Source organism: Blennius ocellaris, assembly GCF_963422515.1.
Source record: "Blennius ocellaris genome assembly, chromosome: 4".
NCBI classification, from domain to species: Eukaryota; Metazoa; Chordata; class Actinopteri; order Blenniiformes; family Blenniidae; genus Blennius; species Blennius ocellaris.
This window is the reverse complement of record NC_137653.1, coordinates 13665143-13689976: the sequence shown is the minus strand read 5'-3', so window position 1 is coordinate 13689976 and position 24834 is coordinate 13665143. Positions and strand designations below refer to the sequence as shown.

The window sequence follows — 24834 nt, the reverse complement described above, 5'->3', positions numbered from 1 at the left end:
CAGTGTTTGTCACAAACTGCAGTCTCCAACTAAAATAACCAAACAGGCAACTTTGCGCGTGTCTGCTGTACAAATTGGAAGCACACAATGGAAGTTATCTGTGTTTATAGTAATACAACAACTGTGGCTATTACCTGCTGTTTATTGCTTTTCTTATTTGTTTATTTTTATCTAAATGAAAAAAAAGTTTTAAATAGAAGCCACACTATTAATATTTAGGACTAATATGTAGAAAAAGTGTTTAAGTCTATTAAAGATTAAAAGAAAGACAAACGAAAGACTACGCAAAATCAACCTTTTACACAGATTTTTTTTTTAAATACAATGTCAGACAATGCCAGACAATGTCAGGCCAATGATATAGTGTAAATGACATTTCCTCCTAAACCATATAAACCCTCGATGACGTCAAATAGCAAGACAATAAGGACCAGGTTGAAAATAACTGGAATTATCCTCTAACTTGGCGGACTCCACCCTTCGTGCTCCAGTTTTGCTGAAAGACCAAAACAGTCACCGGAAGGAGTACATAAAGGTGGAGTTCCTTTTTAAAGCCTCGATCATGTTGTTACACTTCAAGACAAGTAGAGAGGAGCAGGTAGAACTTCCAACTTAAAGCCTTGAACACTTTCCCTTTAATGCCTGTAGAACTTTTTTTAAATTCAAGTCCAGCGCTCAATCGAAATCCTCTCTTCAGCATGACACAAACAAAGTGCAGGGAAATTGAGGACTCAGAGTTATGAAGAGGGCAAAAAGACGTCGATGGCATCACCACATCTGCAGCTCGTTCACTGAATGTTTCTTTGTATTGTGTGAAAACCTGAGTAGATTCATTATTTTTGTGTGCAAATAAAAACATTGTGCTGGGTTCCTGGGAGAGGAGTAGCAGGAGCAGCTAACACCAGCAGGAGCAACCCACAAGAAAACACATCAACCACTAATAGACAATAATGTGTGCATGTCCTCACACTATGATGCTACAGACCCAGGAGCCCACCATCCTCCCCTTTATTGACCCAATATGAAAACACAATAATTGCACCAACTTCAAGGGGGGGGGGGGGGGGGGGGGGGGTGTCAAAGGTGAAGCCACGTAATGTTTTTTCAATGAGCTGAGCACTCTCAGTGACAACAGTCATATTCTCAATGAGAGATACTCGTCCGTGGTCCTTTTGATCTCAGTGAATGTTTCAAAACAAATTTTTTTTGTCCTTTCTTTCGCCTTCCCTGCTTTAAGTATGTCGGGCTTTCGTAAATCACTTATTAATGTATTAGTGAGCAGTGAAGCAGCCTCATGTCAATGTTTGTAGACTAATGTGTTTCACATTACCTGGTGTAGCTGGGAATTGATTGCTGACCTTATAGTGGGATGGGGAAGAACATAAAAGGTGCAGCCATTCATCAATATGCTGTGAAGACAGAGCAAACCTTGAACTGCTTGGTTCCCTGGAAATCTCTTGAAAAAACTGTCTTTCATTATGTATTTAAGTACCTTACTTGGTAAATTTCCTCACTATGTATCAAAGTGCACAGTTGTTGTTTTTTTTACACAGAATGACATTTTCTACGTCTGAGAAATACTTTCGCATGACCCTCTGGCCCTGTGTTTATTTTACGCTTAAGTACTGAACAATGAGTAAAAACAATCTATGAGTGGAACAAGTCCATTATTTTGTACTGTGAATAAGGTGACTGTGTACAGTGGGTTCTTTGATTAAGTAGAATCTATGAGGCAGTTTCAAACATACGAAAAATGAGATAATCACACTCGTTATATCCTTCATTGTGCTGTAAAAAACTGATATTTTTACTGGTGAGGTCAGTCTATGGATGTCAAACGTCACGTGATTCGTGTTTGTGCGTCAACTTTGCAGTCAAAATATGCAGCGCTCCTCTTTACTCTCCCTTCCTGCTCCTTCTGATTCGCCACAAAGCTTCTGATGCCGTTGTTTGTTGTGGTGATATATGGCCCACATATCTTTGGGAGTTATAAATTTTCTCCAGCTGACCACAATTCAAGAGTAAAAATAGCTTTACCACCCCACGGTTAATGCAGTGAGGGGTTAAACAGTGTCCATGAGCTCCCGAGGATGTGAAGCTGGGTTGTGCAGGAAACAGGGAGAGAAGTTTCCTGTTTGAAAAAAAAAAGAAGAAGAAAAAAAAGACCCTTTTGGGCAGCAATTAAATGGACAGAATGGTGTGCAAGGGGAAAAAAAACTGGACTTGTTTTATTATTTAATAATGACCGAGAGCATGTCTTATACTATGAAATATAAGCATTTTTTGTGAAAACACTGGGATTGGAAAGTACTGCCTTGCTACTACCCAACACATACTTTTAAAGAAATCTGGACACTGTCAAACACTATTGTAAAGCAATAAAACATATTGCTAATAATAATTAGGGCTTTCTCTTTGCAGTAGGAAAATTCCTGGCTTATTGGAGGCCTTTTCTTTAATGAGTTTGCATGTTCTACAGGGACTCAGTTCCTCCTCCCACTCCAGAAACATGTGGCTGTGATGAGTTGGTCACTCAGAATTTGCTGTTGGTGCCAATGTAACTGGTTGTGAGACTGCATGATGGTACATCTCCCCCATTTATATTCTATTATAGGAGAAATCATGCATTGATCCACACAGTGCTGACAGCCGAACGTACGTGTCACAGAAAACACTACTACTATGCAGCTGTACTCATAATTGTTTTTGACATACCAACTGAAGCAATGAAAAGTAATGCAGGAGTCACTTTTCAAAATAACTATTAACTCCACTTTTAAAGGAGTAACTAATAATTGTAATTAAATACTAGCATTCAGTTACACTGAATACAACTGATATTGACTTCTTGAATACTAATGAGCCATTATGTGTTTATATAATAAAACCACTAATAAAGTGTCACTGATTAAGCCTGAGGATACTCAAGCACAATCACAACCATTTGACAAAAGCAATTCACCTGTCAAGTAAAATATAAATATCATAAACTGTAAACAGTACAAGAAAACAGAATTTGCTGGAATGCAGAACCTTTGCTGTTTGGATCCATACAGATAATAAAACACACAACATCTCACTTGGAAGTTTGATGCTTATAGGTTGAGATATCTGGTAAATAAAGCAACTGTCAAGAGTGTATCACCTCCAGTTCTGCCTTGACATTTATTTTTATAATCATATTTGTCCACACTTACAATAAATGCAGTTCTACGAATGTGTTTTAAAGGATAATTCGTTTCACCCTTCGACCACCATTTGTTTCTTATCATATTCAAAACTATAAAAACTGAGTGACTGATTGAATGAATGAATGAATCATCAATCAATCAATCAATCAATCAATCAATCAATCAAATTATTATAAACTATACTGTAATCAAACGTATTGTTACTTTTGGCATCATTTTCTTGCATTGATTATTTATGATTGATTTTTAGCGGAGAAATCAGTTGAAGGTGACGCAACATTTCTCCGTTTTTAAAGCGCAATCGCACATAATACCGCACCTCGTGCTAATTGTTTGCAGAGGCCGGCTGTGTGAAAGCAGAAGGTTTTCCCCTGCAGGTGGTGGTGGACGTTGACGTGTTCGCCTCCTGACTGGAGCTGCTGCTGTTTGCGGATCCTGGCTTGAGGTTTGAAGGTGATTTGGTTTTCCAGTCGCGTCCTGCGCGCGCTGTGGGGCGCACGAGCGATCAGCTGAGCTGCGTCTCTCTCTCTCTCTCTCTCTCTCTCGCTCTCTCTCTCGCTCTCTCTCTCTCTCTCAGAGGAAGATAGACGGAGCTGTGTTCACTCAGTATCTCACTCATCTTCTTTTTGGATCATTTTCCCCCCCCACTTCAAACTGCGTTTTTTCCCCCCCAAAGTATCTTGTATCGGAATTTTTATTTGCGGACATGTTGGCAATGATCGCGTCGCAAAAATGAACACAGGTAGGACAAATCATTCAAAAGCGATCATTAGTGATTTATATATATATATTTTTTGGTGTACACTTTTTCTCCACTTTGTTTGTTTAATTACTGCAAACGTGGAAACAGTCTTACTTTTCCTAGTGAACAAGTCCTTAGTGAATAGTTGTGAACCCAGCGGTCGCAACAGGATATGAAGCAAACCTAAATGATTCTAAAGCAACGTTTCTTTATTTCTGGTATTTATGAACTGTGTCTAAAGGACACAACACTCAGGACACAGAAAAAAACTCCGAAATAAGCTCAAAGATAAAACACACACACACTTTAAATGTTCATCTGTTCTAAACTGCACTTTGAAATGATGATGAATTATACACATGTGAAAGAATGTCGGAATTGAGTATGTTCTTTCTGGTTTGGTTAGTTTTTTTGCTACTAAAAAATATGTACAGATCAAGTGTTTTGACAACTGTAAGAGATCATAGGATGTTTATGAGTGAAATTTATGGATTATACTTGAACCGAATGTGTCTCTTTATTGTCATTGTCCCAGGCTCCTTGTAAAGGATTATTATTAGAGCAGTAAAGGCACCTTGACAGGGATTTTCTCTTGAATTGCAGGAAGTGAGTCAGGGAAATCCCTTAGAATTTTTTTGCAATCTTGATTGAGGATTGTAAAAGCCTTCAGTGCTCACTTTATGTACTTGTTTACACTTATACACTATTTAATATAACCAATTTTCACTGCTGTATTTCTTTTTTTTTTTGTAGAAAAATTACCAAAAACTTCCAACTCCATTCATACAGTAGATCACATAACCAGATTACATTCTTTTAGATATGTTATTTATTTATTTATTTTTAGATTCATACAAAAAACAGTCATAATATAATCTTGCAGGTGTTTATGTCTGACTTTTACACCCAAATCCTTGAGCTTTTCTTATTCTTTATGTATCTTTGCACAGTTTTAGGTCACAGGAACACAATACAAATGACCTGTAAGCTATTTTAAAGCACATAATCTTACAGTTTCCTTTTCCTGTTGTTCTTGCAGACTGCACCAAGCCTTCAGTTGCTCCAAAGCCAAGATTTGTTTGTCACGCCAGCCTGAAGCTGCCCCCACCTCTCACGACTGCAGCCAGGGGCCCTAAACCATTTATTGCCCCAAAACCTAAAGTCACATTGGAGCTCAATGGCAACCAGGGAGGATGCAGCAATGGCAGCTTACTGAGCCTGGACAGCAAGCTTAATGAGGAGCACGAGACCCAGACCGATCAAAGCAAAGTGATTACTGATACATTGCCAGTGAAGAAACAATTAAATGACAACATCCTAAAATCACCACCAACCCATTTATGGACTGTGTCACCAGGGCCGGAAGGCAGAGAGGTGACAGAGGGGGGAAAGGAAGAGGAAGACGACATGATTCAGAAGCTAGAAGAGGACTGGAGATTAATTGACAGCGCCCTGACAAAGGATGGTAACTCCCTGGAAGCACTTTGGGTCCATGATATGAGACTTACAGCTGAGTCCCGGGAGCCTGTGGAGATAATTGCAACAGAGGTGACCGAGGACATGGATCCTGAAGGTTGTGATGGAGGGGAGGCACTGGCTGACACAGATGGCCTCTCAGTGGGAGACTTGTCTTGTAATAGCATTGATGTGGATGCAGGCTGCTATTCTGCTAAACATCAAGACATGGAGAAGCAGGGGAAAGTCCAAGTCAAAGATGGAAGTGGAGCAGATGAGCTAATTGAGTTTCTTACAACTGAATCTGAACTCCCCGACAGAGAAAAGGTGACAGACACTGACCCCACACAGATTTTTCTAAGAGAAGACAAAGAAGAAGAGTCAGGCTCGGACTGTGGTTTCACTTGTAGCATCCTGAAGTTGAGGTGTGGTCATAAGATTAAGGAAAAGGGTGAAGATCAGCAGAACATTTGTTGTAATGACTTTGTTCCTGAAGTTCGAAAGCAAGCAACTAAGAGGCATGCTGCCATAGACAGCGATTCAGCTCGGGAACCTGTGTACATCTCTTCGGAGGACATTATTAACAGAAAACTGATGCCCAGGTGTGAAAATGCCCACAAACCGACAAACAGTCCACTCACACAAACCCGTGCTTCTTTTCTTAAGTCAGTCAGAAAATATGGAGGAGTCCCAGATGAACGAGTGGCACATGAACTGAGTGATCACAACTCATATGTGTTGGGAGATAGGTTGACTCACCTGGACTGCTCTCCCAGTTTCAGGCAGGTGTCCATCTCGGTGCCTACAGACACTGATACCTCGATGACTTCCTCGCTCTCAGAAAGCCAGCTGTTGTCCCCAAACGACTCAGATGTCTTTGAGGACGACCTTGACGGTCACATTGTGCCATTCCTTGACGACGCCACCGACACAGAACAGGACATCAGCGATGAGCCTGTTTATGAGGAGCCAGGGAAAAGTTTTAAGTTTGAAAATGGCTTTCCTTCTGACAGGAAGACGGCAGGGATGCAGCTCAGGTCATTGTCACGCTACACCACAAATAATATGGAGGATTTAGGAGGGCAGTTTACTCAGAAGACTTACATGAGTGGATTTGGACAACCTGCGCTAAGCAGCAGCCCCATGTTAGGTTCTGTGCGGCACAAGAGCTACTCCAAACCCCATTACTTGTCTCTGTACCCCCGCTCCCTGTCCATGGAAGGGCAGGACTTGCCTCTGGGTGTTTACAAGGAAGGATCTCCAAGGCAAAGAGGTGTCCTTCGTTCGTCTGATAGTTTCTCCAGGCACTCGCCTCTGTCTTCCAGTGCCCTGTCCACGCCAACATCTGTGGTCGACATCCCTCCCCCGTTTGAACTATCCTACATCACAAAGAAGCCCATCACAAAGAGTTCACCCTCACTGCTCATTGAGGGAGACACGCCAGACAAAAACAGGAAAAAGAAGTCCTCCATCAAGCGTTTCCTGATGCTCAAATTCAGGTGGAAAACCGAAAACAAACCTGTTGTAGATGGGAACTCATCCTCCTTTAAATCCTCTGTGGAGTCCAACCACCACACGCCCAGCAGACTGTTGGATTTAGACAGACACAGCACGAGTGGTTCTCCACAGCTTAACTCACGCTTAGTCTGCAAACACCGACTTTCACCTGATCCCCCTTCGACCTTCCTGCTCTACAATGAGGGCAAAAGAAATGGAACCTCCGTGGCGTTTCTCAATCGCAGCGTTGTTCGAGTCGAGTCCTTCGAGGACCGCTCCCGTGTGCCCTTCACTTCTCTGCCCCTGACCAAGCCTCGCTCCATCTCCTTCCCCAACACAGACACCTCCGACTATGAAAATGTTCCTGCCATCAGCTCGGACTATGAGAACATCCAGGTCCCACAGCGATGGCCTCTCCGTCAGGCACCGTATTCTGATTTCTTTGATCGTCCGAGTCGTGTGCTGTCCGCCGCCAATGAGACGGATGGGTACGTGGACATGAGCAGCCTCCCCGGGTTTGAGAAAATAACTCAGTCATCTGAACAGGAAGCAGAAAGGTATGTAAACATGAACGTCTACTGCCATCCAAGCAGAGGTAGCAGAAGTATATTGTCCATTCACACAAGCACAGATACTGAAAAAGGAGCAAGTAAAGACACTGATTCAACATCCTTAATCAGAGTTAGGATAAGTAAAGGCTTTAAAATGTTCTCAAAGTATCAAAATAAAAATGTTGTTTTAAGTTTTTTGCCTCGACAAGCACATTTCTTGAATACTCGCAATACTATTTAGTCTTTTGTTTGCATGACACATTGATTCGCATAGGGATCATCTGTTTTGACTATAATCTTCCTCCACTTTAATTTCAAATCTGTCTTGATGGAGGAATGTGAAAACAGATACTATCTCTCGTACAAACTTAAATTCGACAACATTGTGTCTGCACATCATTTCATCTCACCATTTCATCGCAGTAACATTTTATTTTAGCACAGCTGAGGTTTCACTGGAATTCTGACTTTCTGATTGTATCATAAAGAAATTTACCATCTCAAATGATTCCTATTCATCATTTGAGGGAGTGTAAATCTGTGAATGGAATTTCTTAGTGTTCCTCGCAAATGCTAAGTAGGCCACACAGGTATCGTAGTTATTACTTGTGCATGTATACATGCATGAAGATTGATGTTACAGGATATAATCGTGATGATTTATACCACCCCCCTGCACCGAGCATGGGTCTTTTTTATTATTTGGTGGTGACTGTGTACATTTAACAATGTCCCCAAGGAGGACGATTTACAACTATTTATTATATGAAGTCCCCTGATATTGTGATCATAGTGGACTTGGATTATGTGATCAGTCGTAGCGAGGAAGCGTCCCTTTAGCCTTATGGTGCTATTTAATAAACCCCTTCAGTGATATGTCCGCTGTGCTGTTGGGGCATGTTGGGTGGGAGACGAGGCTATGCTGGTCGGAGGGTGGTCTCTTCTGATGTTAGTGAAAACAAGCTGGTTTCACCCATAAATCATCTGTTTAGGTGTAGAAAGAGGCTCCGCCCAGGCTGATGTTGAATGTAGACCCTCCTGTGTCCCTGCTGTGGTGGTGTTTTTTGGTACAATCAGCCATTCTGCGCTGCCATCAACCCATCCCCCCTCATGCGTTCCTGCTGGCTGTGCCCATATCATACAGGCTGCTCAAGATGATTAATAGTCAGAGTATTTTAGAGTCATTGCTCTTCTCCAGCCACTCAGGAACAACACTGAGATACAATCTCAGTGTGCTCTCCAGTCAGCAGTTGTTCACGACGGCATTCCTCTCCTGGTGTTTACCAATTTCTATTGGTTTTGCTCCTGTTTCAAGTAACACAGCAACGTGAGCTCTAAAATTCACATTTCAGCAAAAATGCATTGACTGTATTGATTCTCATGAAATGTAAACAAAGATTAACACTTAAAAATGTCCTTCAATCTGAACTGTCTGCCTCACTTCAATGCTGTTTGGTCTCAACTATCTTAAAGGAACTTAATTTGGAATTTAATTTCAGCTTGCACATGTACCTCTGTCATTTCCCCCCCTTATTCAACCACATTGGTGTTAACTTTAAGGTTGTACTCTCAATAATTTATTAGATTTAATTTTGACATTTGAGTTTTTTCGCCCTTCAATAATTGAACTATATTGCACAAATATACGTATGTACACATTTTGATTCTTGTCTGAATTCACACCTTTAGTGACTGTAATGCTGGTGTTACAGACAAGGCTGACTAATAATTTGATCATCTCCACATTAGATAAATGTAGACTGGGATGAACCAACTCACACAAGATTCAATAAAGACCTTCACCTTACTAAAATGTAAAACCAGTACAGCGACAAGGTATCACATTTGAGTAGCTGCGATATTTATCTTTTGAATACAATTTGAATATCTCTTGAATATAATTTATTCAGAGTGGACATCTTAGGCAGAAACAATGGCATTCATATATGAATGTGACTCTCCGTGCTGTGTTTGAGCTTCCAGCATGTGCAGCGACTGTAATCAGCAGAACGCAATATCCTGATGGACAGCAGAGCCAGTGGCTCAGGCTGTTCATTTTACAATAGCCTAAAGGAGCCATATTAGCAGATAGTTTGGAGATCACCGGTGTCTTTTCCTTATCCTTGCCTCCACTGAAACTTAGCCCAGGGAAGACTCATAAATGATTTTATTTATCTGCCTTCATAGTTTATCTGTGTCCACATTGCCTTGAGCTTTCGTACACCATAGCAGGAGAGTGAGAAGTGGCAGAGGCACTTTCTCTGGGAGTGATATTAAAGCCAAATATAGAAACTGTGCTTGGAGTTTTGTGGTTGAAGCACCCCTGGTATCTCATTTGAAGTTTGATCTAGTAAAGCAGTAATGGGCCATGCAGCTCTAATGTGTGTGATGCAGAGACCTGAACTGCTCACATATGTTGTTCATACGCAGCTAATTTCCATCTCAGTGGGGTTAAATCCACTGGTGCTCGGCATGAAACATGGCAGGAGCTTTGTCGAGGCAATTGGTCACGTAGAGGCCTGCATTACCACCCTAACTTAAGAACATGTTTTTATTCGCATGGCTCACATTCCCCATTGCGCTGCCTCCATTAACATATTCATTCGGGCTCCCTGCAGTAGAAAATCTTGCAGCATAAAATACCAACATGTGTCCCTGCCTGGGTACAGTCGTCGCCACAGTGTCTTCAGGATCACTTTATTGGCTTCTGCAAACCCAAACTTTTTATATTTTCTGTCCATTCGCGTTTGCTTTCAATATTAAATATGAATATTGTGATAATTCTGTGGAGAGGATCAGCATGGATCTTGAACGTGGTTTTAAAGGTTGAATGAAACTCATCTGATATACTATGACATCAACAAATGTTTGAAATGCTCGTTCTCATTACCCCTGCAACAAATTGTGTGTGTGTGTGTGTGGGGGGGGGGGGGGGGGGGGGGGGGCGCATTCTTTGACTAGATGACTGGTTCCTAGTGTCAAGGAATCAGTTTATCAGACACATAGTGCAGGTAACTCTCTCTCTCTCTCGTTTGTGTGGTTAATTTGAAGCATTAAAAACTGACTTCTGTCAACTTTTCTTACTTCTCACAATAACACTATCTGCTGAACCAACGTGCAAACAGACAAGCTAAACTTAAAGCTTGTAATTGTACAACAGCCTCATCACCTTGGTGGTTACTACAGTAAATTAAATACTGCTCTTGATTAAGATGTCCAAGGTGTCCACACTTAGCCTGGAACTTGTAATTTGGATGTCACAACATTTTTTAAAAAGTTTTTCATGAGGAAAAAAAAGTTGAGGTATTAGACACTTCACATAGTTTAGATTTTCACTTTGGAACTGAGAACAATGTATGGATCATTTCAATACGTGCAGTTTTCTAAGATAATAGTCAGGTAATCTAAGGATTCCTACTGGTACAGCAGTGATCAGAGTCATGATGATCAGAGTCATGATGATCAGAGTCATGAGGATTTGAGTCACAGATCATAAATTTCACATGTTTGTATTGTGCATATAAGCCTACCATTCATTGTACTTTGCAGGTAAGCAAAGGTGGGCATTTCTATTATTGTGTCTACCTGTTTACAAACTGCAATATGCTAACTTCTATAGTTGATATTTAAGCGGTGTACGAGCATATTCATTTATGCAAGTGTACACATGCTGCATGTTATGGTCTGCATGTACCCCAAATTGCATTACGTAATGTGAGCTTTGTGTTTTTCCTGCAGCGCCTATACTGAAGCGTACAACGTGTGTACAGTGGCCGTTGGACCACTGACTGGCTTTCTGAGTAATGGTGGGCGGGAGATGGTGGGTGAAGAAGACCAAGGACGAACCTCGGAGGAAGAGGAAGGAGGGACTGACAACAACTATGACAGACCGGTGAGATCTCACAAATGGATTTAGGGAATGTGAAGAGACTTTTCATGGATTTTGATGAATGCCAATGGAGGTTAATTTTGGCACCCCTCAATATTGAGACATGATTACTGCGATTAATGTGTATTAGTCAAGCCTGGGTTTTCTCTGGGTATTCTGGCTTCGTCCCTCGGGCAAAAAAACCTGCTTTTGATTTTGAGTGGTGACTCTAAAATTGCCCCTGGATGTGAATGTTAGTGTGATTGTGTTTCTGTGTTTGCCCTGTCATGGAGTAGCGACCTGTCCAGGGTCCATCCTGTCTTTGCCCATCGTTTGCTGACATAATCTGCCAACCTGAATTGGATAAAGCAGGTGTCAATGATAGATGGAGATCCATATATCAAGCGGTGGTTTGGATACCGCATATGATGAAATTGTGCCAAAATGAGCTTAAACAAGTCAGAAATGTTATTGTTTACAGCCTGACGGTCGATCCAGAGCCTTTTACATTGGGAAGGAGCTGCTGGACACAGAGAGATCGTAAGTTAGTATGTATTTCTTATAAAACATGACTAATCTTAACATTTCTACTATCCAGCTGATTTATGTATTCATCCATCCGCAGACATGTTAAAGCGCTCAAGATGCTCCAGGAAGTGAGTGAAGTATCACATTTCTTTTCAATTAACTAATCAATCTTAACATCAGCTTGCACATTACACTTAAGTGGGTTTATCACATCTTTGGCAGCCTGAGCTTCAACAGAGAGATTCTGGTAGCTTTATTTGTTTTTATTGGGTAGAACAGTGAGGAGATGTATTGTGAGAAAGGATAAAGGAGTTGTGACAGATTCAAACAACAAAGGACACTGCAGTTCAATGATTTGTACTTTGCGTCAGGACCTCCCCTGAAGATTTCAGCTCAGAATACTTTAAAACACTATTTCCTCCTCTGTTAATCTGTCTGCTCTTGAGCCTACATTGACCACGAGAAATCATTTCAAAAATAATTTTCTTCTCAAGAGATGTAGAGTCCAGACAGTCTGACCAGTTCAGACTGAGTACAGCAGTTTGCAGTGAAAGCCTGGCTCAGGGCACCTAAACAGTGGTAATGAAGTTGGTAAAAAAATAAAAAAAAGAGCAGTGGTTAAACCAGTGACCTAGCCCCTAAATATGATGAGATTTTTAGATATGACTGCTCATCTAAATAAAAAAAAAAGAGAGAGATGATATAAAGTATTTTTTTATCAGGCATCTTCTTGCAATGGGAGGGTTTTAAAAATGAAATCTGTCCTTCTGCACTCCTCTGTGTGCCAGGATTTTCGGGAAGCAGTGGGGTCCACGGTTGGGGATGAGGGCGAGCCGGCGGTGAGTGACGAGAGACTTCGAGAGATTCTCAATGAGCTGCCGGATGTTTACACCCTCCACAGGACGATCCTCAATGAGCTGGAGGATCGACTCCGACACTGGTAAGATGTGACACATCGTCACCCGGGAACTTTCTACAGAAAATATGCTTTGGTTAAAAGGCTTCAACACGTGTGCTCACTTCCTCGAAATGCTCGTGGCAATTGCTCCTCCTTCATACTCTCCACTTTGTCTTCTCACCCAGGGAGGACAGCCCGAGGATCGCAGACATATTCCTTTCTAGAAAAGCAGAGTTCCTGGTCTTCACCACGTACATCGGCCACTATGACCGCAGCATGACTTTACTGGAGGACAGCTGTAAAAGTTCACCTGCCTTTGCTGCCATCATTGAACAATTTGAGGTCAGATGCAAACATATTTAGTTGTCTTTGTTGGGATGTGTTTGTAACATACAAATACTATAACAAAAAATAGTATTTTATGTATTATACACAGTAGATCAGAGTTTCCTCTCCAGACTCCAGGTTCCTCTGCACACTTTCTAACACACTTGAGAAAACCACAGCTTTTTTGACTACGGCAACAATCGTGTGGCCAATATTCCTAACAATCATGATCTAATTTGATATTTCTCAATTCAAACATTGAATTTAAGGGAATCTTTTTGATCCATATGAAATTGATGATTTAAAACAAGACTTCATTGTTGTTAAAATATAAACTATATTATATATATAATTTTACATTTGAAACCCTCTCTCAAATCAATTGTAACATGGTATGATCCTTAATTCTATGTAATTTTGTTACAGAAGCTAATAGGTCCACAGCATAAAATATCAAGATTAGAACTACAGTAAAAACTGAGCATCTGTTCACCATCCACAGTTTGACTGAATATAATTTAAGCGGCTACCTTAGTGACGTGTTTGCGTGGACTGTTACAACCTATTGTAATATTTGTCTCATAGGCACATATCCAGTTGCAGTGTCTGTATCATTTATGGAGAGAGGAGAGTTTTAAATATTTTGCCTTCAATTTATAGACCACTGAGGAGAAGGGTTGGCAGGAAGTCTTTGCAGAGCGGGGCAGTTTTCTCTGTCAGATTTAAGAGCACCAGAGTTTTAAAAGTCCTCAGATTCTCTTTAGCACTTTGTATATTAATGCTACTGCAAGTTGTTTTTCTTCTGCTGACAGAAGAGTTTTCTTCAGTTTAATGAATTAAAACCATTTGTCAAAATCTTAACCCTTTTTGCATACCGGTAAAGAGCATGGACTTGTCTTCATCCTGTGAGGATTGGCTTGTCCTTCTTCTTTTCACTTGTCTACGTCGACATGTAGCCTGAATAGAAAAAGTACGCAGGTTCAATACTCACTATATCTTGACTTGTTAGACACCCCTCTGGAGGTGCGAGCATCACATAGTAAGCAGAAATAAACCCCTTGGGCCTTGTTACATCTGCATATTATTGGTTCCTGCTTTTTTTAATATAATTCACAGAATCTGCTTCTGCTAAAAAGTGTATAGAGTAAACATTGTAACTACCGTTTGCAGTACTCTGATCCCAGTCTTGCCTCATTCTAGCCAAATTTAATTGCAAGTCACTTTTGACTACGGCTTAGAATGATTTTTTTTTTTTTACGAATAAAATGTTAAACCATTATAACAATAAGGAGGACAGCATTCGGCAATGAAAACAGGCTGGTTGACACTTTCAAAATCATAGCTTCAAAATGTAACTTATATTAACAAGTGACTATTCAACAGCAAGCTTTAAGCTGTAGATTTGAGTGACAAGGCATTTGAGTGCTGCAAGTGTCAGTAAAGAATGTCACTGTGTGAGAGTTGGCAGCCTTGAAAGTATAAAAACAAACACACAAGTGTACTGGATGACAAAACAGGTTATTGGTCCTTCTTTACACCGATTACCTGACTGGTGTCTCCATTCAGCGGTTTGGCCTGAAATACACTACCAGCTGTCAAGTGTGTTTGCTTTCATTGTTTTTTTTAGTTTTCTGAATTCGAATAGCAAATGCAGTATTACAAGAAAGAGCCTAATGATCTTTTTTTGATTTGTCTCAGGAGCAGAGTGGACATGGAGAAAAGGTTGCTATCAAACATCAGCTGCTGCAGGTCATTGTGCGGGTGGCTCAGTATCGCATGCTCCTCACTGGTGAGTAAAGTGTAAAAGACTTGATTTTATTAAATTAGCCCAGAGTACCCCTTCCTCAATAAATAAGGTGTTTTGTTCAGCGTGGTTACTGCCTCTCTGCCCCCCCATGGTGCTCAGTTCTCTTCCTCCTCTTACAGATTACCTGAACAACCTCTCCCCTGACTCCAAAGAATACGAAGACACCCAAGGTACAGTAAACATGTTACAGGAGCAAGAACATCAGCGTAGACATAAGCTGCTCCCTCCGGAGCCTTTCTGCACCCTCTTGTGTGTTGACTGAGAATTCATTTGCGCTCATTTGGCATGAAGAGACAGCCATGGGAGCCAATTGTGAATATCTCTGTTTGTCGTTGGAAGCCACCAGACAGTCATTGCTGCCGCCTTTCTATGTGAAACACTGTGATGTGTAATTCATGAGAAGGCAAGTTACAACAGCACTATCTCCTGCTGCATCTCCAGTGGGAGAGCCATCCCAGTCCTGACACGCACACTCCCAGAGAACGGACTGATAAACTTTATTGCGCAAAGAGATGAGGACAATGGAAGCATCTCACCCGTTATGCATATTTACTGTGGCTGTGGTCAGAAACCTCAATGACTGAAGTGTCTAAAGTGTCCTGATGTCTTTGTCTGTTTGTCTCACTCAGCCGCCGTAGCGATCGTGTCTGATATTGCAGACCAAGTAAACGACAGCTTAAAACACGGGGTAAGTGTCAACGATTGTGGTTTTCAAAATATGAGTCATAGGGTCTTGCTTCATTTTTTTTTTTTTCAAATCAAAATTCAACTTTGCAAATTCATCTCATTAATATAGAGCGCTGTTTCAACCTGACTTATCTGAAGAGAAAATAGTAGATTTCAAACATGAAAAAGACAAATAAATAGGTATGTACAGAGTGACATATATCTATTTAATCTCACTTGGCTGCATTTTTATTAAAAACCAAAACTTTTCAACAACTTTGGCATTTTTTTAAGGAACTCATCAGTGTTTTCTTGCACAAATATTAATTACAATTGTTAGATTTCATTCCCAAATATAGACATTTCACTTTTGCTGGTTTCATCCATGTTTGGTGAAACTCTGACATTTTTCATCTTCATAAATTTTATCTCATCACATTACAAGTGGAGTGTGATCAGACAATGGTACCTATATTAATTATGATTAAAAAAAAAAAAAAAAAAAAAAGGACCAGTGACTCACTTTTGGGTCATGACACACCGGTTGAGTATCACTGCTCTTGTACTCTCGGGCATGAAGCAATGGTTCCTCAACTTTTTTGGCTTGTGGCTCCTTTAAGAAGCTCCAGTCAAATAAAGCTCAGGAATAGTTAAGGATCACTTTCATGCCTCTCATTTTATTCACCTGAATGATCTTCACTTTTACATTATGACATTTCTTGACGTGTTCTCAACACTTAAGGTGGAAAGTGTTGACATTGACATTGTAACTCACTGACGTCCTGTTGTTCATAACTATATTAAGTTAAATGAAGGATTCAGAAGCCACAATAGTGTGAGCAGTAAACACAGAAATACAACTTTTTAAAGGAAATAGAAATGTTGTTCAGTCAGGTTTGGCCCAAACTCACACCCCTTACCAACTGTTGGATAAACTGAAGTTTTCTGATTTTCACAGTGATTTCATAAAATGTTGTATTTGTACATATTGAACCAAATGTCTCCACTATAAAAAATTTCCCCCCCAAGCTAAACAAAGAAGTTTGATGGATAGATGTTTTTACTTTTAAAATGACTTTTCTCCTTTTCTTTCTCCTTTGTGTCTCAGGAAAACTTGTTGCGTCTGGTCAACATAGAGTACAGCGTTCATGGCCAGCGGGACCTGCTGCAGCCTGGCAGGGTATGACTCTGATAACGGCATTGTTTCTGCCCACCCTCGCTGTCTGCTCTTTTTCACAGCTGTTTACCTGGGAATCCCCTGCAAAGCCCAGCCTGGAAAAAAAAACAAAAAAAACACGACTCACTGCAGACAATGTAAGATTTAATTATATTTCTGTGTCTTTTTTTTCTATTAGTTTTTTGTGAAGGAGGGCACTCTGATGAAGGTCAGCAGGAAGAGCCGACAGCCCCGCCATCTCTTTCTGGTAAAACTGACTTTCTGTTTGTTGTATATTAACACACGGGCACAAATACCCGACAAAGATAAAATACGGTTATCATTTTTGTATAAATCAGCATAAAACATAGGGTGAGAAAATATTCAGCCTGGTCTATTTCTACATCCAGACTGAGCTATTAAGTGCAGGGTTTCCTGCCAGGATGTTTCTGAATGCTGACTTCCTGAGTCAGTTCTTTACTGACAGCAATGGTAAGGTCAACATCAACTCCTTTCCATCCAAAAGATCCATGGAGCACAATGATGCAGTAAACTGTGTCAGCTAAATACTAGTCTCATGTGTATTGAGATTCTTATTTTTAATGCCAACAAAAACACTTTAAGCAAAGCAATTGGCAATCTGTAACATGGAATTTGAAATAATTCTAAATACGGTACTTTCTAAAACATGGGAAACCATCAGTTAATAAAATCCAATTGTTGAAAGTGAGTTTTTTGAAGGAATTTAAAGGAGGAAACTGACTTGATGTTTTCTTTTTGACTATAGTAAATAATAACAATAATAATAATAATAACAATGGCTATAAACTTACTGGCTGTAAGTTTAGTCCAATGTTTGTCATATATGACCATGTATTAACTTGTTACCTGTTTTGAGGCAAAAGGTTGCCTAATATGGCCTCAAGCTCAATAAAGTAACACAGAAATAATCCCATATGGAATAAATGAGCAAACATCTGTATTCACCCATTTTTGCCACATGACATGTATTTTCTCTTGTGAGATATTTAATGTTTTTACAGAGATCATACGAAGTCAAAAATCCAAGTTATTCAATTACAGAAAGGGAGATAAAATACGTGACTGCAGCAACCATTTATTTCATAAAATCATTGCATAGCGATGTCTCTGAAATTTGTAAATTTTGAGATCAATTGTAATCAAGAGAGGTTAGAAAATTAAACGCCTTTGCAAATGATCCTCAGAGCACCGTCAAGGCGCACTGCTTTCCCCTCCTGTGGTTTTTTTCAAATTTGTGATCTGGGCTTCACACTAAAAAAAAGCTCGTAAATGTCTCTTCTGGAAACATAATAATCATCGCCACATAACTTTTATCCTGCCCATTTAACCACCCAGACTACGATAATTTTCAACATCAACGATTAATATCTTTTTCAGAGAGAATACATCATTAAAACACAACAGCTCGTGTTGGTAGTTTATTTTATTTTTTTAAGAGGAAGACACCATTACTAATGATGTTCACCATTAACTTTTACACATTTACTAAAACTTCATTGTTTCAGGGGATATTGAATTCATCACATTTAATAATTCATTTTTAATAAATATATGACTTCTTGTTTCAATGATTTTCTTTCAGATAGATACTTTATTCATCCCCGTGGCAAAATCCACAAGTCATGTTCAGTCATAGTTCAGAAATAAACCAGAAAACTGCTACCATTTAATTAATTAATGTAAAAATAATCAGAATTACAGTAATAGCATAGTGACGTTACTTCTGCATTGCGCGTCAGACTGTTTGGCCACAGCGACATCTGCTGATCAAAAGTTGCACAAACACAAAGCATAAATAGACTTGATTTAGCAGACCTGATATGCAGCCTTCAGAGGTTATTTAATTTTTTTCAAAGACATTAAGCAGCCTTATGTCCCCAAAAGTAGAACTAAATACTGTGTGTTTAATACAAACTAGGTTTAGAAAATTAAATCGACCAAAATGACACAAAATTTAACATTTCAAGCTTCAAATGTTCCTAAATCAGATCAATTAATATCTGTCAATGGATCTAGTTTTTGTATTCTAAATTGTATTTCATTCCATTGTGCTGTATGTAATTTCTGAATTTATTAATTTTTAAATCGCTTTTCTCCTCAACCTTTTGAGGATTATTTTGTTCTATCAAAGCACTTCTTGATTTTAGAAGTTAAAGATGAATACATTTTGTTCTCATCATTACAATTGTTACAAGAGCAGTTTAGCTCTTTAGCAGTTTCTCATTGCTGTTCAGCCAAGCTGTGTCTGTTGTGCAGTTTTAACGCGAGTGTTTTCGTGTGTTTGTTAGATGAACGATGTGCTGCTCTACACCTACCCTCAGCAGGATGGGAAATACAGGCTGAAGAACACTCTGCCACTGACTGGATTAAAAGTTAGTCACTTTCATTATGGTCGATCTGTTTGATTGAGCATAGGAAAGTGTATTAGTATTAATTGTGCAATCACATTTGAAATATATATATTTAAAAAAGGCAAGTTTAAAGAAATGATCAGTTAAACTCCTGGAAATTCATTGCCTTATTTTTTGTTCTGTGAGGAGGTTGCTTACTTTAGGTTATCCTCCCAAAATCCCAGACGCAAAAATTCTAATATTCTTCATTCCAAGCATCCAGAAATATATCCAGAAACATAACAGAAGTAAATTGTTGTTTTTGCCTAATTTACTGCAGAGTGTGTGTGCAGTTTAGGAGGTGTGGGATTAAAGTGCCACTTGTCCATCAATTAATACAATAAATAATGTAGCTGATTGTCTTCAAATATATTCTGAGGTTTGTGGTTCCTTCTCCAAGGTGTTTGAAACAACTTTCCTGTAGAGTTCCCACAAAAGCTGTGTACAAATACTGAGAAGAATAAAAAAGTACTTGTAAGGCAAACGGGTCAACAAATACTAGCCTTGCTTCGGCTTTCAACTTTGCATTTTATTTCCTTATCTAAATAGAGACTATCAGCCTTCTTTTCTTCAGAAGGTATTCTTGCTTTCTCACGGCAGCCTAAAGGACAGCATTAAAGGAAAATCTGAACATTTGAACAAAATAAATAACAAACTTTAAAATGTCAAAGATGAAAGTCTTCACATGGTTTAAAGAAGAAAAAAAACCCTCTAGAGATCTGCGGCCTAAATGTTTATTTACAAACATAAAAATCACTATAAACACAATGGATGTAATCTGTGTATATGTATTAAATGCAATTTTGGTTTGTTTTCTCTTTGTGTGTTGTTTGTGATTTTTTTGCTGATGGCTCACTCAGGTCAGTAAACCCGCCATAGAAAATATCCAGAACGGATTGAAGATAGAGGGAACAGACGTCTCCATCACTTTGTCTGCGAGGTGGGTCATGGTGCCCTGAGTTCTGTCTTAATTGATGGAAAATGTTTATTCAATAATGATGGGAGATAAAATGTGTGTCACCATCGCTAAAAGTTCATTTAAAGTCACGAAAGACTTTCTGCTGTTTGCAGACATTTTGATCAACATAGCAAGATGGTTGGTGTGTAACTTTTTATTTTTTTCTGTAGTTCATTCATTGAAAGAGAGGACTGGTTTTACACTCTGAACCGAACAATAAATGAGGATGCGAGAGGCTCTGCAGCATTTCACGGCTGCTCGGGAGAGGTGAGCAAACGCATCACGGCTGATTCATTTCCACTCATCTGTGAGGTATGCGTATCAGTATTTGCCAGTCACGTGTACACAAACTAAACAGAATTCGACTGATGCCTGCTCAGTCAGATACAAATCAGGATGTTTGTTTGTGTGTCTCAGGCCAGAGATCGTCTTCAGTTGTCCCTCGGAGAGAAAGCCCCCACACTTGTTCCCGTCTCGCAGGTGACGATGTGCATGAACTGCACCTCGGACTTCAGCCTCACTCTCCGCCGACACCACTGTCACGGCTGTGGACGAGTGAGTCACACACAAACATGACAATGCCTTTAAGACACCTGCTCAAACAAACCCTCTGTGATTCATTCGTGCCATTTGACCCAGATTGTTTGTAGGAGCTGCTCCAGGAACAGATATCCTCTGAGATATATGAAAGACCGGATGGCCAAGGTGTGTGATCACTGTTACACCGAGCTGAAGAAGAGAGGTGAGCTGATGCCTGCCCAATTTTAAATCATTAACTGTCTATAACACATTGATCCCCTGAATAGTCGGACTTGTTTTAATGAACTTTTGCAATTTAATCTTAAGGTATTCACTTACACTTTCTTATATATTTAAAATAGTTTGATTTAGAATATTAGTTCCCTGTGGACATTTACAAAATCCAAAACAGATTCCAATCTGAATGGATATGACAATAACATGCAGAGACATGGTTGAAAGCCTCTCTCTGGTCTAGTGGTTATTATGCTCACGTCACAGTGAGAATTCCCCTGTTTCAGTCCATCGGAGGGCTCTGGTTTCCTGCCACAGTCAAAAACATGCATTGAAATCAACACATCTATCTGAATTGCCAGTAGGCGTGAATGTGAGTGTGAGTCTCGCCCTGTGTTTGTCTTGTGATGGACTGTCAAGCAGTCCAGTGTCCATAGTCTACTGGAATATGCGCCAGCACCCTGCCGCCCTCTGATGGATAGAGTGGTATTGAAGATGCAGAAGATAAAGACAAAGAAATTCAAGAGTTATTGTAACAGAAGAGTCCTGAAGAGGTCTACTTTGAGTGTCATGAAAGAAAGTAAATTAATGTAGAAAAGTGACTGCTTTTCTCTGAATTACCAGAAATGCATGGAGCTGATAACATCAGGAATTCAACCTGTTTTCATTATATTCAATCTTCATGCATTTTCTTTTGTATCTCATAATCACAATCAAAGGGCCTCTGCTCAGTTGAAACAACCCAGTTTTGTTGCTGAGGGTTCAAGTTCAGTACTTGTCTGCCGTTTCGGGTGAAATAAATGTACATATCGTTGCAGGAGGAGATGTGCCCGCTCTGTCGGGGAAGTGCAGCCCGTCGACGCAGCGCTCCGCCCGTCCGCTCTCCGCTGTGTTTCAAAACATTCACCCTCCCAATATTTGGAAACATCGCAAAGGCACCCTGACCTTCAACCAGGTACACCGTGAAGATTGTTCGACAGCAAATGATGCAAGTGACTGTCTTACTATGACTTTGTGAGCAGCATTGACTGTCGTTAGCAGATGACGGTGTCCGACGAGGGTTCGATTAGAGGAAGTCTACAGCGCAGTAAGAAGAGCAAAAGGAACTGGAAGAAACTGTGGTTTCTTCTAAAAGACAAGGTGCTTTACACCTTCAGAGCCCAAGAGGTGAGGGGAAACATGCACTCCCCCTTAACCTGCATAGAAATATTCATATATGCATTTCACACAGCATGGAGCAAACGGCGGCGTTTTCGTGAAAATAAGCCAAAGTGGTCTATTTTTGATGCATTTCTTTTCCCCGATGGATTTTCTGTGTGCAGGAGACGGTCGCGTCTGAAAGTTTACCGCTGTTGGGATTCACAGTACGGCTGCACGATAAACAGGACGGAGACAGTGAGACCAACGTCTTCCAGCTCTACCACAAAAACACTTTGTTTTACACTTTCAAAGCAGACGACAACTACACCGCTCAGAGGTGAGACACATGTTTGCCACAAAATATCACACATTTAGAACATCACAGCTGTAATTTAACACTTCGAAACCTCAAGAGGATATGAATGTCTGTCTTTCTGTTTGACACACACTATAAGTTTACAAATTACTGCTGAGTGAGGAAAAAAAGCCACCAATGTTTACGACTTCCACGTCCCTTAACCCACATATGGCTGTGTTATTCTTAAACTGAAGTGGAAACACAAGAATCACCAAATTCAGCACTTTGAGGCAATCTCCAGAGAATCATTTCACAAAAATAGAAAAGTTACACCACTGGGACCAAAACAGTTTCTTTAAAATTCACATGGAAGCTTCAAAGTATATCAGTTAATAACCCCGCCATCTGTTGTTGTAACATGCATGGGATTGTTAGTTTTTAGGAACACCAGACCAAACAATTACTGCAGTTTATTTATAAGCCTCATTACTTCTTCTTCTGTCACAGGTGGGCCGACGCCATGGAGGAAGCCACGGTTTTATAGAATCAGCCTCTCTTCCGAGTTTGTGAAACAGACGCCTGCTGCCTTCCACACTGACGTGTTGTAAGAAAGACCGACTGTGAAACCAAAAAAAGGAAAAGACAGGGAACAGAGACTGTTTCATCATGTCTGCAAGATGTAACCTGCATTGCTGTATTGAGAGGAGAAGACACTTTGTTCTTTGAGAGAGGACATGCTCGCCTACTTTATCAACCTCCGGTGTCCCCTGCCTGCTGCGACAGCAGGTGTAAGGCTGAGAGATGCGAGAGGTTTTGTCCCAGATACTTGCCTGTGTGGAGCATCGTCATTGGTGTGACCTGCATCTCCTCCCCCCGGAAGATGATCAGCGACATTCATCTAAATCCTCGGGAACAGTCATTTTCTGATTCGATATTAATTACAGCACATCAGCCCTTTGTTTCCATAACTGTACAAAAACACACGTCGACACAGCAATGTCAATTTACTGCTGTTTACAAGGAAGAGGAAGCTGGTGACACATTTCAGTGTCAATCTGAAATGTTTACAAAACGCCTGTCTTTATTTATACACCTTTGTTTTAACACGTATTCTTACACTGGATTCAAATCATCCCTTTTACTCACACTTGAAAACACAGGCTATTTGAAAGAATGAGTAATTTTATAGCTATATACTTGTGTTTATTGCTTTGCCACATACTGTATTGCTGGACATGGTCCTGCCAGTGAATATGTATGCTGTCTGCACTGATATTGAAAAGAATTATTAACCTAAAGAATGAAAATAAGAGTATGAAGACCAAAAGCAGAGTTACTGTACGTCATTTTGTGACTACTGGGAGAAATATAGACTAATGTGTCTTCATAATTTTACTGTCCAATAATATTGTAAATTCGTATTTGTATAAAGATTGCTCATCAAGTTGTGCACAGACATGTTGGCATGGACTGAAATTGTAATCATTGATTTCACTGACTTATATAGTCAGTGTGTTTGTACTGTACTTTTTATTTACATTACTAATTTTAAAACAAATTAAAAGAAGATATGAAATGAACACAATCAGCATCTGTCTTTATTCCCCCCCCTTGTCCTCTAGATGGCAGGGGGACGAAACAATAAAGTACAGCCTACCGCCATTGATTTTCTGCCATATTGCCATTAGAGATGAGCTCAGAGGCTATTGTGCATGAAAATTAAAAAAAATCTAAATGCTTTGCTGTCCACTTGTAGCTTCCCTACACACTCATACTAGTATATTGTGCCTGTATTGATGCACAGCTCATATGTGGTCTTTTCTTAGACCAAACTGATGAATGAAAACTGGTGCTGCTCGGTAAATGAACTGTAGTCAATGATCGACAGGACCAGTGGGCCGTGTGGCCAAAGAAAGTCCAGCCCTGCTCTGCTGCTCTTCCTCCCCTGAGGCTTCCCGACCCAGAATAATATCAGGCTGAAAGTTTGCTTTCTGGGGCTTCTGAAAAGTTGCAGACACCTCGTCCTATATAGAGGACAGGCCATTTATCATTCTGCCCTCCCTCCCAGCCCCGGCTCTGGATTCCGCCTCCTCTTTTGCTCAAGTCGGATTTTCACTGCATGTGTGACTGTTTGTATGAATTCCTCCTAAATGACAGATTGCCGTATGAACCTGCCCACACGTCAAGCACGTCTGCTGCAGAAAACTGACTTCATTCTATCTGTTAACTACCGTGAAACTTCACAAATGGAGCGTGTCAGTGTAGCAGAGCACATTGTCATCTGAAAGTGACCCTTTGCAAAGCAGAAGTTTCATATTAGTTTTTTTTTTATTTTAACCATATTTGTGCATATAATTATTGTAAAAACAGGAAACTCCTGTCATGGGCTTGGCGAGGAGTATACAAAACATATAATGCAATCCCCAGTTGCACTTTGAATGAGGTTCTATGTGGTAATGAATGTGATGAAAGCGTGCTGCAGGCCTGAGGGCGGAGCAGTGTCATAATCCACTGGTACTTCCACATCACTGCAGGCGGCAAATAATCAATCATACACACAGCCTGCT

General features: G+C 40.2%; 1 protein-coding gene across 1 annotated transcript; it reads left to right on the top strand.

Annotated features, from left to right (window-relative positions):
* Positions 1-3923: 3923 nt before the first annotated feature.
* Positions 3924-23697, top strand: fgd5b (FYVE, RhoGEF and PH domain containing 5b; the record flags this gene model as incomplete). Its single annotated transcript, XM_080495432.1, has 21 exons — positions 3924-3933; positions 4973-7442; positions 11175-11328; positions 11786-11844; positions 11930-11960; positions 12621-12772; positions 12916-13072; positions 14756-14846; positions 14984-15034; positions 15494-15552; positions 16639-16710; positions 16886-16954; positions 19017-19100; positions 19979-20058; positions 20247-20343; positions 20494-20631; positions 20716-20818; positions 21648-21784; positions 21871-21996; positions 22152-22306; positions 22775-23697. The coding sequence occupies 21 exons, from the start codon at positions 3924-3926 to the stop codon at positions 22809-22811; spliced, it is 4332 nt and encodes a 1443-aa protein (XP_080351558.1). The 3' UTR covers positions 22812-23697.
* Between the last annotated feature and the right edge of the window lie 1137 nt (positions 23698-24834).